Source organism: Neoarius graeffei, chromosome 3 (genome assembly GCF_027579695.1).
Source record: "Neoarius graeffei isolate fNeoGra1 chromosome 3, fNeoGra1.pri, whole genome shotgun sequence".
NCBI lineage: Eukaryota > Metazoa > Chordata > Actinopteri > Siluriformes > Ariidae > Neoarius > Neoarius graeffei.
In genome coordinates, this window is record NC_083571.1 from 17,683,906 (window position 1) to 17,701,451 (window position 17,546).

General features: G+C 38.6%; 1 protein-coding gene across 1 annotated transcript in view; it reads left to right on the forward strand.

Moving 5' to 3' along the window:
• The window catches only part of nkain2 (sodium/potassium transporting ATPase interacting 2), a 680,821-nt gene extending 663,662 nt beyond the window's left edge, over positions 1-17,159 (forward strand). The window contains exon 7 of the mRNA XM_060915828.1: positions 17,097-17,159. Within this exon, the coding sequence (XP_060771811.1) occupies positions 17,097-17,106 (10 nt within the window). The 3' untranslated portion in view covers positions 17,107-17,159. The remainder of the gene's footprint in view (positions 1-17,096) is intronic.
• Positions 17,160-17,546: the final 387 nt, after the last annotated feature.

The window sequence follows — 17,546 nt, forward strand, 5'->3', positions numbered from 1 at the left end:
TTAGCATCCTGAGCACAAAAAAAGAAGGCCTAAGTTAAACAGATTCACTCTATCCACATTCACTGGATATAAGCAATCGCCTGCTCTGATTGGCTGCTCTACTACTAGGATATCAGCTCATATACTGTTAATAGAGAAAAACAAAATGGCGGATTGTGTTGCTGAACCAACTGAGGATGAAATAAAAACTCTACTCGAAAAAACAAAACTCCAAAAAATCAAAAACACAACAAAATATGGAATGAACGTATTTGATGATAAGAAAAAAAAAAATATATATATATATATATATATATATATATATATATATATATATATATATTCCCCCCCCCCCCCCCCCCCCAAGAATTATCACATTTTTCACAAATTGCTATTGTCATTTTGCCGGTTTGTTTGCATTCTTCATCTTTAAGTATTGAAATTCGTTGATTTTTTTTTTAGACTGTTTCAAAAGCTCAAAGAATTTTGAAAATTACAGAACTGAAAGGTCCAAGGAAGAATGAAATAAATATCTAAAGCCATTCTATACCTTGGCATGACAGCAAGATGACACTTTCTACAAAAAAAACAACAGTAAAGTCAGTTTGTGCAGCCATTGATAGGTTTTTAAGAAGTCCGCCTAAGAGGAAATGATTTTGTTGGATGTTTTGTATAAATTTTTATTTATTGAATTTGCAAAAAATAAAAATGCACTGTTTCTCAAAATGTACATAGAATAACAGTTATTCCACTCAATCTTGCTACACGCCTTGTCGGCTATCAGCTCATGTACGACTCGATTTCATGGAATAATTGTTAAATGTATACACAATGATTTCTACAACAATCACCTGTTCGTTGTATGGAGAAGATTCCAGACTCGAGTGAAAACCACTCACACTGGTGGGAAAACATGAAATAGAATCCACAAACTGTATTTCTTTTCATTAGCGACATGCAGGAAACATGCCACACTAAAAAGCTAAACCTTCACTGCCTTGCTTTGATGTTACCTGATTTCTAATGGTACTCAATCAGAAAGGTGTTACTCTTTTTCTTTAAAAAAAAATGATTCGTTGAATTTGAGGACATGAATGTGATCCACCTTTAAATCAGTCCATGTCACTGCACTATCTCAAGATATCTGAAAATGATATCTTGTTAACTTCTAAGTGAAAATATCTTGTGTATACAGGTAGTCAGATTTCTCTAGTAGGTCCTATTATAAGATTACAGTCAACCAAAGATAAGATAATGAAGCCTATTTATAGAATTGTTACTCATTTCAAGCTTGAAATTCTATTGGCAATTTTAAGATTTTTTTCTAGAAATAAGCAAAATGATCTGACAATTCTCATCAAGGAAATCTAAAGCTTGCAATGAGGAAAGATGTCCTGAAACTGGTTAAATAATCATCTATAGTAGTCTTTGTAAAGAAATGCTTTAGACCAAAAATGGCTTTAAAATAATTAAATGAAATGTTTCAACATTAAGAAAATACTATAAACAACAGTAAGCCATAATAAATGAAACAAAATCAATATTTGGTGTGAGACGACCCTTTGCTTTAAAAAAAAAAATGGTAGTCTCAGGTACAATGAGTGCAGTTTTATAAGGAAACAAGCTGTAGGTTTTACTGAGCACCTTACAGAACCAGCTACAGTTCTTTTGGACACTTTGTCACACTTGCTTCTTAATTTTGCACCAAAACCCAGTAGCCGTCATTATTTTTTCTTTTTCAATCTGAAAAGTGCGCTCTTATGTAATATGCTGCTCAGATACAAACATTTTTTTTCTGTAACATTTAATTTTGTGCTGGAAAATGAACGTTTGGAACTCTAAAATGTTTTTGTACTGACTCGATATGTAGAAGTCATAAAATATAAATCAACAACAAAGTTTGTATGAAAAAAATAGGGTGCCTAAGACTTTTGCACAGTAGTGTATGTGGTTAAAGGTAATCTTATAATAGCCAAGATGTCTTTTTTTTTTTTTTTTTTTTGGAGTGTATTGTTGTTCATTAGTGACATGTAGAATGCCACACTGAAAAGCAAAACTTTTTAATCGCATTGCATTTAATGTGTTTAATGGTGGAAAACAAAAACACCACAGAGTATGGCTGATTAAAAATTACTCAGTGAAATAGTGTTAAATTTGAATGTGAGCCACCTTTAAAAGCAATCTATGCCACTGCATTGCAGTTCACTGTGTGATTCTATTTCAATCACACTGGTGTAAAACATGAAACATGATACACAAACAGTATTGTTTTTATTACCTCCACCAACTTTGTTGCAGAAGGTTATGTTTTCTCCTCTGTTTGTTTGTTTGTTTGTTCCCAATGTAACTCAAAGTAGTGAATGGATCAAAATTTTGATGAAATTTTGAGAAAAGGTGGGCCATGGGCCAAGGAACAGTTGCTGATTTGATTTTGATGCAAGTCCGGGTATGTGTGTGCAGATGCAAGATTTTTTTTTTTGTCTGATCCCAATGCAACTCAAAAAGTAGTGAACAGATTTGGTGGACAGCTTTACAGCTTTGATCCAAGGTTCAAGTGATTTGATTTTGATGTTGATAATATGTGGCTTGACAAAGGTATGCCCTTCTGGTTAGTACTGTAAAGATATGAAGTACCATAATAGACATCCTGTATAATCCTGGAAGGTTCAATAAGAAAAAGTTGAATGAATCAGTGTATGACACAGTCTCGATTTTACCCAAAGTCACCCCTCTGAAAGAACCTTGAAAGAACTGGCACAGTCCCTCTGGTATGGAAACACATGGCAGGTGTTCACAACATGCTTGGCGTGTGAATGACTTTGACAGCAGTTGACCATTCTCAGGCAGGCCACTCCCTTGGCTGAGCTTGACCTGCTTGGCATTGAGCCATGCCAGGAACTCGGTGCAGGGTGGGATGGCACATATGGCTGTGGAGAGAGGTGGGGCTGCCATGACTCACCTTCAGGCACTGTAAGGGTCGAACAGCTAGCCCCAGTTGAAGCGCCTTTCAATATGAACTGTGTGTGAGGTAACAAGAGCAAGGTGAAGAGCACACATTGAACTCGCTGCGTCAGTTTTCCCACAGGCACAGTGTGTATGCTGATGATGAGAGAAGCATGCTAGGAGCTGGGTGTGGGCAATGCCAATACGCCAGCAGAGGCCAGGCCTTTTTCAGATTTTTTCTTCATTTTTCAGTCTGTGAATGAAGAAACTCAATCCTCTCTACAAGAAATAATGGTACATTCAGACCAACGCTGAGAGGGTATCAAAGTGACTGGAAGTCTTTCATTTTCAAGTTCAGATTCAAGTTAATAAAATTCAAGTCAAGGCAACTTTATGGTAATGAGCTATGACATGATTCAGCAGCAACCAATCAGAATTTAGAAGTGCTCTGCTCGAGAGAATACTAGAGAAAAAAATCATGGGAATTTTAGTTTCATTCAAACTGTTCCCAATGGAGGGGAAATGAATAAATGCAGTGGTGGGTTTCCCCATTTTTTATGATGTGTCCCAAGGCTCAATGTTAACTTTTTAATCCACTCGTCCAGTCAGACAAGCAGCAAGATTTCTCACTTGTCCAGACCATAATCTTTTTATTACTATGTATTTACTAGTTCAATGAATGGAAAGTGATTAACAAAGTTTATTAAAAAGTAGGTATAGTTATCATTATGCTTTAATTATTTATAATTTTTCAATAAAACTCAAATTTCAACTGTAACAATCAACAAAAACTATCCAATCCTCTCATTATGGTGCATGTGTTGTTATAACTCATTACCTGATCTGCAGTTTTAAGAGTTAGACTCACCCAAAGTCAAAGATTCTGGAGGAAATAAGGTTAAATATTGCTTAATCCATTAAAACATAAAGTATAAATTAATTGAAAGAAATTAGACCAAAAGAAAACGAGTTGGACATGATAAGGGGGACAGAATCACGTTGTGAATGAAAACAAACCATGAGTGAGTTCAGCACTGTCAAAAAATTCCCGCAAAATATTTTACGACATTTGTAATGGTTAATATGAACCGTACAAAAGAAAAACACAATGAATGTCTGAATGAAGTGAAGATTCACCACAAATATTTATTTTACTGAGGTGTTTGATCACCAGTTCTACAATTTCAATGAACTCACAGTCTAATAATCTATAATTAGATATTACGACATGGTTATTTTTACACATGCACCTTCCCCAGAATTTTGTAAACAGTAACATGGCCGAATCACTGAGGGTATTGAACTAGTTTTGCTGGAACTTTATTGATGTAACTCTTGAATAGTTACTATAAAAATGGTGATTTTCAACAAATATTCAACTTGTCCCGTCGTACAGGCAGATGCGGATTTGACTGTCCAGGACAACCAAATGTTTTGTCCTGACAAGACAGATTACTGTTAATGTCGAGCCTGGTGTCCCTCTTTGCATACAGGGACATAAATTTAAAAGAAGGTTAATGTTAATTAAATACCAAGGCTAGTAAATGTGTCCTATAAACTGCATGTTGAAATTTGACTTAGCATCAACACAAAAGTCATACCAAAATAAAGGTTTTTAATTAGTTTGTCATTTTCTTACAAAACATGTATCATAATTGGTCATTATTTTTCCTTCGATTAATTTCCTCCCTTCACATTGAAAAGATTTCATGAGGTTAACTTATGCCCGGCAGCACGGTGGTGTAGTGGTTAGCGCTGTCGCCTCACAGCAAGAAGGTCCTGGGTTCGAGCCCCGGGGCCGGCGAGGGCCTTTCTGTGTGGAGTTTGCATGTTCTCCCCGTGTCCGCGTGGGTTTCCTCCGGGTGCTCCGGTTTCCTCCACAGTCCAAAGACATGCAGGTTAGGTTAACTGGTGACTCTAAATTGACCGTAGGTGTGAATGGTTGTCTGTGTCTATGTGTCAGCCCTGTGATGACCTGGCGACTTGTCCAGGGTGTACCCCGCCTTTCACCCGTAGTCAGCTGGGATAGGCTCCAGCTTGCCTGCGACCCTGTAGAAGGATAAAGCGGCTAGAGATAATGTCAATGTGTAACTTATGCCCTACTTATGGTCAGTTGGCACAAAGGTACCAGTTGAATGTTTGCTTTGTGACCAAGCATTCCAAACAAACTTGTAGCCGCCAATATAATGTACATCACAGAAGTGATGAGCCATTACTATTGGAGCTGGGGCTTCAGCTCAGCCAAAACTTCGCCGGACACACCAAAAAAGGATTTTGCAAAGGATTAACAGCAGGCTGCCAGGGAGCTCCGTTGTGTGTAGTTGTCGATGTTGATTTTAAAACTCAGTAAATTACACAGGAAAATGAATACTTAAGTCTGAGTGAAAAATACTGTGGCAAGCATGTGTGGAAGAAGAGTGTGGAGATAGAAATCTTAGTTTCTTGGTCATTAAGCCTGTGCTACTTGCTCTCAATATTTATTTTATATATATATATATATATATATATATATATATATATATATATATATATAATAATTTTTATTAGCATTCGCTAACACTAGTCAAGTCAAGTTTATTTTTATAGCGCTTTTAACAATAGACATTGTCTCTAAGCAGCTTTACAGAATTTTAATGACTTTAAACACGAGCTAATTTTATCCCTAATCTATCCCCAATGAGCAAGCCTGTGGCAACAGTGGCAGGGAAAAACTCCCTCAGACGACATGAGGAAGAAACCTTGAGAGGAATCAGACTCCAAAGGGAACCCATCCTCATTTGGGTGATGACAATGTGATTATAACAGTTTTAACATGAAGTCTGTTTTGTTGATGTTATAACTCTTCAATGATGGAAATTTGAGTGCAAAACTGTTCATGACAACTGCAGTCCTAAAGTTAGTAAGTCAACTGTAGTCCTCAGCCATAAAAGCATTATTGTACCGTAAGTGTCCAAAGCATCTTCCAAGTGTGAATTCCAGCTGTCCATATGGAGCCGTCCTCTACAGGAGCGATATGATGAGACTCCAGCCAGACACCGGGCATCAGGATGGATCAGGCAGGTCCGAGGAGAGGTCAGCATCTCGATCTCAGGATCTCACTACTGATGAACGCTACACCAGCTGGAAGGTTACAGTGTCTTGCAAAAGTATTCAACCCCCTTGGTGTTTTGTCCTGTTTTGTTGCATTACAAGCTGGAATTAAAATGGATTTTTGGAAGGTTGCACCATTTGATTTACACAACATGCCTACCACTTTAAAGGTCCAAATTGTTTTTTTTTTTTTTTTTATTGTGATACAAACAATAAGATGAAAAAACAGAAATCTGGAGTGTGGAAGAAGAGTGTGGAGATAGAAATCTTAGTTTCTTGGTCATTAAGCCTGTGCTACTTGCTCTCAATAGCACTGGCTTGACCGCTTTATTAGCATTCGCTAACACTAGTCAAGTCAAGTTTATTTTTATAGCGCTTTTTTTATAGGTATTCACCCCCTTTCCTATGAAACCCCTAAATAAGAGCTGGTCCAACCAGTTCACTTCATAAGTCACATAATTAGTTTATTAAGCTCCACCTGTGTGCAATCAAAGTATCACATGTCACATGATGTCTGTATAAATCAACCTGTTCTGGAAGGACTCTGACTCTGCAACACTATGAAGCAAGCAACATGAAAACCAAGGAGCACTCCAAACAGGTCAGCGACAAAGTTGTGATAAAGTATGGATGAGGGTTGGATTATAAAAAATATCCCAAACTTTGAATATCGCACAGAGCACCATGAAATCTATTATAGCAAAATGGAAAGAATATGGCACCACTACCAACCTGACAAGAGAAGGCTGCCCACCAAAACTCACAGACCGGGCAAGGAGGACATTAATCAGAGATTAATCAAAGACACCAAAGATAACACTGAAGCAGCTGCAAAGACCCACAGCGGAGATGGGAGTATCTGTCCATAGGACCACTTTAAGCCATACACTCCACAGAGTGAGGCTTTGTAGAAGAGTGGCCAGAAAAAAGTCATTGCTTAAAAAATCACGTTTGGAGTTTGCCCAACAGCATGTGGCAGACTCCCCAAACACATGGAAGAAGGTTATCTGGTCAAATGAGACTAAAATTGATCTTTTTGGTCATCACTGTAAATGCCATGTGTGGCGCAAACCCAACACCCTGAGAACACCATTCCTTCGGTGAAGCATGTTGGTGGCAGCATCATGCTGTGGGGATATTTTTCATCTGCAGGGACAGGAAAGCTGGTCAGGACTGAAAGAAAGATGGATGGCACTAAATACAGGGCAGTTCTGGAGAAAAACCTAGTTGAGTCGGCCAGAGGTTTGAGACTGGGACGAAGCTTCACGTTCCACCAGGACAATGACCCTAAACATACTGCTAAAGCTACACTGGAGTAGTTTAAAGGGAAACATTTAAATGTCTTGGAATGGCCTAATCAAAGCCCAGACCTCAATCCAATTAAGAATCTGTGGCATAACTTGAAGATTGCTGGATATCAACGCAACCCATCTAAATTGAAGGAGTTTTGCCGTGAGGAATGGGCAAAAATCCCAGTGGCTAGATATGCTAAGCTAATAGAGACATACCCCAAGAGACTTGCAGCTGTAATTGCAGCAAAAGATGGCTCTACAAAGTATTGACTTTTTTGGGGGGGGGGATGGGAGTGAATACCTATGCACACTCCAGATTTATGTTTTTTTGTCTTAATTATTGTTTGTGTCACAATAAAACAATTTTCACCTTTAAAGTGGTTGGCATGTTGTGTAAATAAATTGGTGCTAAACCTCCAAAAATCCATTTTAATTCCAGCTTGTAATATGACAAAACAGGAAAAACAAAGGGGGTGAATACTTTTGCAAGACACTGTATTTCACTGCTGTGCTGACACTGCCGACTTGCGGTTAAGCTCGCATTGGCCTTTGAGAAGTTCTAGGAGGATGAATTTTTTGTCCCTCCCACTATAAATCAAAATCTGATTGGTTAATTCATCTGTCACTTCCTACATAAACATACACTGCCATGGCCTTCTGTCCCGGCAATGAAGTCCTAACCAATGAGTGAGACAACTCTAAATTCTTCTCAGCCTAAAGACAACAAACAAAAAAAATCTCATTGGATAACTCTATTTTAATGCTTTCAGGACAGCAACCTTTTCATTTCTGAAGCAAATTTGATAGAAAACGAGGCCAAATTAAAATTATAAGAGAATAATTAAAATGAAATTATGAAAGAATGAAGGAAATTAAATATAATATTTGAAATGCTGATATGTTTTGGCCTTCTCTGAAGGCCTAAATGGCCCTTACAGTTCCTCTCTGCGTCACAGAGTATCCACAGGCTTTGACAGAGTCATTAGAAGGACAGCCAGAGTGATTTTGATGCTCTTGCTGCGTTTGGTCTGAATGTACCATAATAATCCATGTACTGTAGATGTATGGATTTGAGTACAGACAGTCAGTATAGATTCAAGGCTAAATCATTATATGTTTAAGGAAGTTCTGTCACTTCATCTTTAAAGTCTTTGGGCTTGAAGTTTGCACAGTCCTAAAGTGGTAGCGATAAGCCTTCATTACTTCTTAGCTACCTTACCCTGGGTTTAAATTGTGTGATTATTTTTGGCCTTATACACAGCAAAATCCCCAGTGTTGAATTAACAACCAGAGTGTTTATATAGGTCCAACTGGACACAAATTAACTCTGAAAGTGTTAATTCAACACTGAGGAATTTGCTGTGTACTGTCACAGACAAAAATTGCATATCATAAATTGGTCATGCCATTGCAACCAAAGACAGCCAGTGACAGTGTTGTCAAAAATTGTCCGATTAATATCCTACACTGTGAGTGCTGCTACAAAACACCATTAGAAAGATGGCATGGGATTAAGTGAAACTGACGGAACGGCTACAAACACATTAATGTCAATAGCAAAACTTAAAGGTACTGACTGCAAAGTTATCTGAAATTTTAAAATTTCTTTTATTGTGCATGGCATTTTCCTATGTCTCACAAGAACAATATCATGCAGATGAGATGTGATCATTTTGACGTGCTTAGGGTCGCTTTTCTCCATTTTGGGACCGACTATCCTACCTCTTAAGGTAAACAGTACAGCCTCACAAAAACGGCCAAGCGCAAGGAGCTTTAACTAATTAGCATAACTGTGGAACTACGTTACACCAAGATGGTGATGCACAGGAAACATCGTAACTCTGTATCAACCTCAGAGAGTTTTGAGTGGCAGGGATGTAATTTGTGGTTGACATTCGCAAATAGATCCGTGAAACAAAAGACGAATGTATCTTTTCTCTGTTACTGTTTTTGTGTTCTCATTTCTGTCTCTGTTAGATCAAAACATTAGGTGTATAACGCCATACTTGCTACCGTGGAGTCGAGCCCATGCATTCTAAGGCTAAGATAGCTAAGTACTAGCTAGAATGATTTAGTTATCTGTCCAGAAAATGACATGTCACCTAACCTTGCTCTGTCTTACAGCTGCACTCACTAGGCAGGCTTTCCTAGTAGGTCAAATGCCCCATGATGGTAATGTGATGTTGCTGCTCACTTGCTTCGGCAATTTCTGGAATCATAAAATGTGGGACACTTTTTATTTCGGCAAAACACTTACACATAGGGTACACAGTGTGTACAGCAGCACAACATCTCGAAACTCCAACAGCAATAGAAATAGAGCATTTTGCCCAGAATTCAACTTTGCATTCAGAATCTTTAAATAAAACATAATAATGGACAGAAAAATATTCTTATTACCACAAGCTCACCTTGAAGAATATTTGTTTACACAAGCCCATTTTCTGGACAAGCCCAGATCAGGCTTGATGGTGGCATTTTTTTTTTTTTACTTGCAGGTCTATCATTAGAGGATCTTCTTCATATAATCTGATACCGAGAGCATGTTATTTCAGAGTCTTTTATAGAATTTGGCCAAGATTTTACTGGGATTATCTGTACAGTTTGGCAAGTAATAATCACATTTATTAATTTATCAGCTTTCAGGACACGACTAAAGAAGCAAACATCTGTGCATATGCTTCACTTCCAGCTTCCCAAGTTGCTGAAAAAGGCAAAAGTAAATAGGTTTTTGGTTCTGTAATAAATTATAACAGCTCCTGCAATTCCCAGATCCATCCGTCCTTGTCTGCAGGAAACATCTGCCTAAAATTGGGATTAATGAGGATTATATCTATTCAGGATATGTAAAAAGAGGATTAATCTACAGATGAGGTGCACAACCTCACTCCCATGAAAGCGTATCTCTGCATTTGTGTGATTTGTTATTACAGATGCACTGCAAATTACATACAAGATTCAGTCAGTCTTTTGTATTTTGGCTGACCGAATCAAATTTTCCTGTGTCACAGGCCTGTCATCTTTATAAATATCAAATTCTAGTCAATCTCCAAACTTTTGCTTTGCACAATATTATTTTTTGTGTACGTAGCACATTTTATTTTCATATATATGGAGGAAACTGTCTCAAACTCTAAACACAGTGCAGTGGAAATACATGGCAGAATATATTTTGCCATGTAAAAGTGGCAAATGGAAAAGGTCACATGTCCAATAATTAGCCATGAGGGAAAGGGGCAGGCAGATGAGCAAACCTGAATGTAAATGAGGCTGTAAACAAAAGAAAAAGAAAATCCCCGTGATAACTGTGGGAGACAAAATCTACAGTTAATGAGTCCATACAGATCATGTGGCATATTCTGGTTGAACTTTGGGTAACAATTTAAATGAATTATCCTTTCTCAGGATGACATAAATTGTAATTTTGGAGGCAACAGAGTGCCGCTTCTACTGTATATTCCCACTGACCATGTGGAGGAAAGTGGTGGTCAGTATGTAATGAATAAAACGCTTTTGGTTGTGCTCAGCGGCGCGGGAAGACATTGTCGGCAGGGGGTGCTGTGACATGACCTGGGACATTTTTTTGAAGGGGGGTCTGGGGGTCCTCCCCCAGAAAATTTTGTATTTCTTAGATGCAATTTCCTGCATTTTAACCAATCAGGCGTCCGAAATCCTTTTAAGCTTGCAATTGCAATATTTCGTTAAACTGCCTACTACTTATAGGCCTAATCCGTAAAAACGACGTTTTTTTTTTTTTTTGAGTGATGACGGAAGAATCTGAAGCCTGTCTGTCAATGACAATTCTCAGTTAACATGATTACGAAGGACAGGTTATTTTAGAAGCAGAAGCGCACAGCTGTGGTTTAACAGTCGCAGGTTTTACATCTGCTCTAGATAAACTGAAGGAGACACGGATTCCACCCGATTACAGCCTTACATACCCAGATCCAGTCAAGCGAGTGTGCATTTCAAATACAGTAGTTAGTCGCATGCACGCGCACACACACACACACACACACACACACACACACACACACGAAACAGAACAAAACTCTCGCTGGAACAACACAAACACCATGGTTCTCTCAATCAACAGACCAAAATCCATGAACCCACTCATCCTACTACTATGGGTTAGTGACACTAACTTAGTGTTCTATTGCAAAAATCACTCATAAAAGTGATGCAGCGGTATTTCACACTCTCCATTAAGAAAAGTAAAAGTAAAACATGATGAGCATGGACACACCGTTTTAAACGAACATTTTTTAAGACTGTGGTTACATCTGAGTCAACTTCAAAGCACGATGCTAGCAACACCTGCACTTGTTCAAGGCATACCAAATAGGCTCAAGTGAACACGACACAGCGGGCAAAATTAATAACCAAATGGCCTTACCTTAAAACGCTGTCTTGATCATATGACTTCTCGCAATTATTCCACTTAAATCCACATGGTTCTCTTCTGAGACATAGTAACTATTAAGTATCAACTAACTAACTAACTAACTCTTACTCTTCTCTACAGACGGTCGACTCGTACTCGCTTCCTGTTGTAATTTCGCGCGCTGAAAAGCTGAACGTCAACGTCACGACAAAAATTTCTGATGGTCCACTAGGCTACATATTAAGTTATAAGTTTTAATTAAATCCTTTTTTAAATAACTAAAATGTAGCCCTCATCATCCTACATCTAAAACATGACATATAAAATCAGCAGAGCCAAATGAAAACAAATAAATAAACAAATATATTTTCATGTAAGTTTTGTTTTATGTTCATGTCAGTTTTGAGGGTCCACCACCAGGGGGTGCTGCCGCACCCCCCGCACCCCCGGTTCCCACGCCGGTGGTTGTGCTGATATAGGAAAATAATCAACAGTGGTGTGGTGTGGTGTGGTGGGAAAACAAGGTAAAGTTCAACAATGTTCTTGTAACATTGAGTAGTTATAAGAACACTGAGACCTGGCAACACTTTTTTGGACTCAGTGTCACAGATATTGATATATTATTCTTTCCACATTCACTGGATATGAGCAGTCGCGCTCTCTGGCTACTACTAGGCTATCAGCTATACTGTGAGTAGAGAAAAATAAAATGGCAGAGCATGCTGCTGAACCAACCAAGGACAAAATAAAAACTACTCAAAAACAAAACCCCAAAAATACAAAAAAGCAACAAAATATGGAATACAAGTATTTGATGGTAAGAACATATCTTTTTTTAATTTTTCAAGAATTATTAGTACTGCATTTTTCACAAATTGCTACTATCATTTTGCTGGTTTGTTAAGCAGAAATGATTTTGTCGGACATTTTGCATAAAGTTTTTTTCACTGTACTTGCTAAAAATAAAAATGCTCTCTTTCTCAAAATCCAGTGAATGTGGACAGAATACAACAGTTATTCCACTCAATCTCATCATGCATGGCTTATAGCCAACTCAGTGCTACTGTATGTGCCTTGTCAGCTATCAGCTCATGTACAACTCGATTTTGTGGAATAACTGTTAAATATTGTTGTATGGGGCAGCCATGGCCTGAAGGTGAGAGAAGCAGCTTTGAGCCCAGAAGGTCGCCGGTTTGATTTCTGGGACCAGCAGGAAAAATGTGAGGGGAGTTGAGTAAATGAATGAACAGCACTTTCTCCTGCTTCTGTATCATGGCTGAAGTGCCCTTGAGCAAGGCACCTTACCCGCAACTGCTCCAAGCATAGCTGCTCACTGCTCTGGGTGTGTGTGTGTGTGTGTGTGTGTGTGTGTGTGTGTGTGTGTGTGTGTGCGCACTCATTGCTCACTTGTCTTCAGATGGATTAAATGCAGAGGAGGAATTTCACTGTGCTTGAGTACATGTGACAAAGGCTTCTTCTTCTTTCTGTTCTTGTATTTCCCAGCCTGAGTGAAAATAATAATACCATTCAGTTTACAGCCTAGTATAAGGAGGTCTCGACACTGCTATCATGGAAATGTGTGTTCAAAATTGGAATGGCCTTCATTTTTTGTTTTCTTTGTTTGTTTTGGAATGAAATTATTATTACCTTCAGCAACGTTGTTGCAGGAGGATATGTTTTCAATATTGTGACAATGCCTACTGTTAAAAGTGCGATACAAATAAATTGACTTGACTTTAGCCTCAATTTGTTTGTTACTTGCGAAAATTGGAGATTTTTGCAAGTATGTTGATCTGGCTGTTTGTCCGTTTGTTTGTTGGTGCTCTAGCGTCGTCATTTCTTGACCAATCTTCACCAAAATGCACAGGACAACTCATTAGTGTCACACAAAGACATCAATAGTTTTTGGTAGGTCAAAGGTCAAGGTCAAATCTTGTAAAAACACCTAATCGGCCATAACGTCTGTTTCTTTGTGATTTTCGCAAGTATCGTGCTCTGCACGACTTTTCATTTATTTGTTTGACTGTTCCCAATGTAACTCAAAAGGTAGTGAATGGATTTGGATGAAATTTGGTCGACAGCTTTAGTATTATCCTAGGTTCAAGTGATTTGATTTTGATGTTGATATGTGGATTGGCGGAGGTATGCACTCTACCAAGTGCCCTTCTGGTTATTGTTATTATTATCATTTACTTGTTCTTAAATTACTGTTTGCTATTCACACAAACTAGAGAAGGACTTCACTTTTAGGTCGTAGATCATTCCCATTTTTCAGGTTTCTAAGAATATATATATATATTAGTGCCGTCAAAGTTAACGCGTTAATTTTGGCGATTAATTTTAAACATTTAATGCATTAAAAAAATTAACGCAATTAACGTGGTTTTGTTTACTTCCAGTGGTGGCTGACCCATAACCTTTGGTTACGTGTGCGGGAAAACCGGGCAGAAACAGCTATCCTAACTAAAGGAGAGTCTATGGTGGAAAGATGGATAAGGGTGAACTTTTAGGGGGAAAGTTTCATTTTAAAAAGTTGCCCGATGGCTCGTTGGACAAAACTAAGGCAATTTGCACAGTTTGCAAAGCCGAATTTAATTAACACAGAAGTAACACGTCTTTAGCGTATCACCTCAAAGCAAAACACCCTGCTGAAATTACCTCCACTGGACCTCGCCAGTCTACACTACAGGAGTGTGGCACTCGTGGGCAAATAACGAAACCTGTAAGTGAAAAGTTAACCAATTCCTTGGTTACTTGGATAGTTAAAAACTGCCACCCAGTTAGCACAGTAGAGGATGATGGACTGAGAGAAGTAATTCGTGTTGCATCGGGAGATACCTCTTATAATTTACCCTCGAGAGGAACCATCGTGTCAAGAATACACACTTTGTATGAGGAAGAGCAAGGTTGCCATGTTGACTGACCAGGAGCTTGCCAAACTGCAAAAGCTGGAGGAACTACTTGAACCTTGCAGGTACCGCAAGTTATTTATTTATTGTTTCTCCTCCCTCTCTTTCTTTCTCCCTATCTCCTGTGTACAGTATATGTGTACCGTTTTCTCTCTCTCCCTCTCTTTTTCACCTGTGTGTGTGTGCGTGCACAGGTTCTCTGTGTTGCTAATAAAGATTTACTGAAATGTTTAACACCTTGTGCTTTCCATTGCAGATATGTAACTGAACTGCTGGGGGAAGAGCAGTATGTCTCCTATTCAGTGGTCTTGCCAGCCTTACGCCACTTGTTCAAAGTTATGGAGCCCTCAGACGATGATCCAATTTATGTTCTGAGGTTCAAGAAGGCCTTTACCACTGACCTAGCTCAACGGAAGGATAGCACCAACCTCAAATGGCTGAAGATCACTACTGCCCTTGACCCTAGGTTTAAAGACCTTAAGTGCCTTCCAAAAGATGAAAGGAGTGAGGTATGAGCTTTAGTACATGATCTGATGATGAGAGAGACACGTGCACAACAACCACCTGCTAAGACAACAGAGGAGCCGTCACCAAAGAAGAGGAGGACGTCCATCTTGCTGGGTTCTTCTGACTCAGATACAGATGATGAGGAGGAGTCCATAGAGCATTGTCTGGATCGCTACAAAGCAGAGCCAAAAATCATGGATGCAAACGACGCGCCTTTACGCTGTGCACGTAAAGCCAATTGGTTGCGTGCCATTATCTGCTGCTGGCTGCACTTCACTGCATGCGCAAGGATTTCCATCAGTCCAACATAAGTTACGTAAGTTACGTAATTGGCTTTACGTGCGCAGCTTCCTGATTTACTGTTTTCTTCTCATACTTATACTTCCTATGTTTCATGGACTGTAACGGCATTTGCTTATTTAGTAATTTTAATACAGAATTTACTTTGATGAAATTATAATCAGACACTCCAACGCCCCCCCCAAAAAAACCCTCATCGGATCTGCGCGATTCACACAAGTCCCCCAGACAGCCGTGAAAAAGGCGGCATCCGCCAAAAGGCGCGCCGTTTGCATCCATGAAAAATGGACATAGAGGGGTGTCCACTACAATGGTGGTCAAAGAGAGAGGGAGCACATGCCAGGCTGGCACCCACTGCACGCAAGTACCTGCAAGCCCTGCAACTACAGTGCCTTGTGAGAGGTTGTTCTCACTCTCAGGCCACATCATTCAAAAGAAGCAAGCTTCTTTGTCCCCCGATAACATAAACAAACTGGTCTGCCTCAGTAACTGGCTGAGTGTAAAGAAGGACTAAGTAAATTCTGTCTATGGAGTGAAAAATGTTCAATGTTCTGAACTTTCAACAATATCTTTGCTTATTCTTTTTTGTATTTGCACTGTGCTGTGCACCTTAAGCCATTAAAATGGTTTTTGAATTTAAATATACTTTCTCTGTTTACTCTACATTAATTTGATGATTTTACATAAATAAATATTCAGTCTTAAGTAGAAAAATGCAATTAATTTATTGATAGATTAATCGCGATTAATTACAGAAATTTGTGCAATTAATTAGTTAATTTTTTAATCAATTGACAGTCCTAATATATATATATATATATATATATATATATATATATATACTTTACAACTTCAACATTACACACACACACACACACTTTTTTTATGTAATGTTGAAGTTGTAAAGTTTCCTACAACTCATTTTGCAGTAAGGAACATATTAAACACTCCACAAAACCCTTGCAGGAAATAAACTTCGATAATATCCTTGTCTAACTATTAAACCTCTGAGAATATTGGGAAGAGAACCAATATTAGAGCAATGCTTATTTTAGAAAATCACAGAAACGCTACTGAAAATGCTGAAATCATTCCGGAACTTTCTGACAACATCATTCACTGGGACACTTCACTGTGCTTGAACGTTGCATTGAATTTGTTTTACATTGCAATATTTATGCAATGTTCTCAAATCATTCCAGTTACAGGTTTTACATTCATAATTTTCCAAATCTACATTTGTTTCTCTGGCTTGTAACACCTTCATTTAAAAGAGACTTTTAATTAGCCTGAGTTAAGGGTTGTAGGTTAAGGGTCTTGCTCAGGAACCGAAACATTGGCAGTCCACAGAACTGAACTCTCACCACAGAGTCTTAACAGCTGGCCCACCAGTGCACCAATTCTTGATTAGTGGGCTGGTGAGTTCAAATCCTAGGACTGCCAGAAAGAATCAGTGCTGGGCTCCTTAACCTTGGAATAGATTATGCTTCCAGTATAATGCACTTTCCACAAACATATCTGCCAAATAAATGTATTACGTGTGATTAGTAATATTTACACTCCTTGAGCATTATTTGGATGATTAATGGCTTATTTTTGGAACATTTATGCTTTCATCCAAAGAAACCTTTAGGATGTGAGATGTAAACTTTTTTCTATGAATTTAACTTGTTCTCTCTCTCTCTTCAGGTCAAAGTAACAAGAAACAAACTGCCTTATGAAGCAATGAAACGATGAACTGCTATCTCAACCTTTCATCTTTTTACGTAAATGTCTTAATATGATAGTGTCTTAAGAACCATTGGAGGACCGCAAGATGTGGCACTTTAATCAACAACTGGAGAAAACTAGACCCAAGGCACTGGATTTTCTGCCTTTCTCAGTCTGGTGCTTCGTTGGCTGGTTTAAGCAGGAGCAAGAGCGCCATCCTGTGGCCAAGACTCCTGCTTCTTCCTCTGATGGTAGAAACACAGCACAGGGGTTATACTGTATAAAAAAGAGCAATGCATTCATCTCTGTGGACATCAACACTTTCCAGGGATGGAAGACGAAAGCCCTGATATTGAAGAGTGCTGCATTCTGATAGACTCCATTAGAAAAACTCACTTAACGAATGTTCCATAAATGGTCCGAAATGGC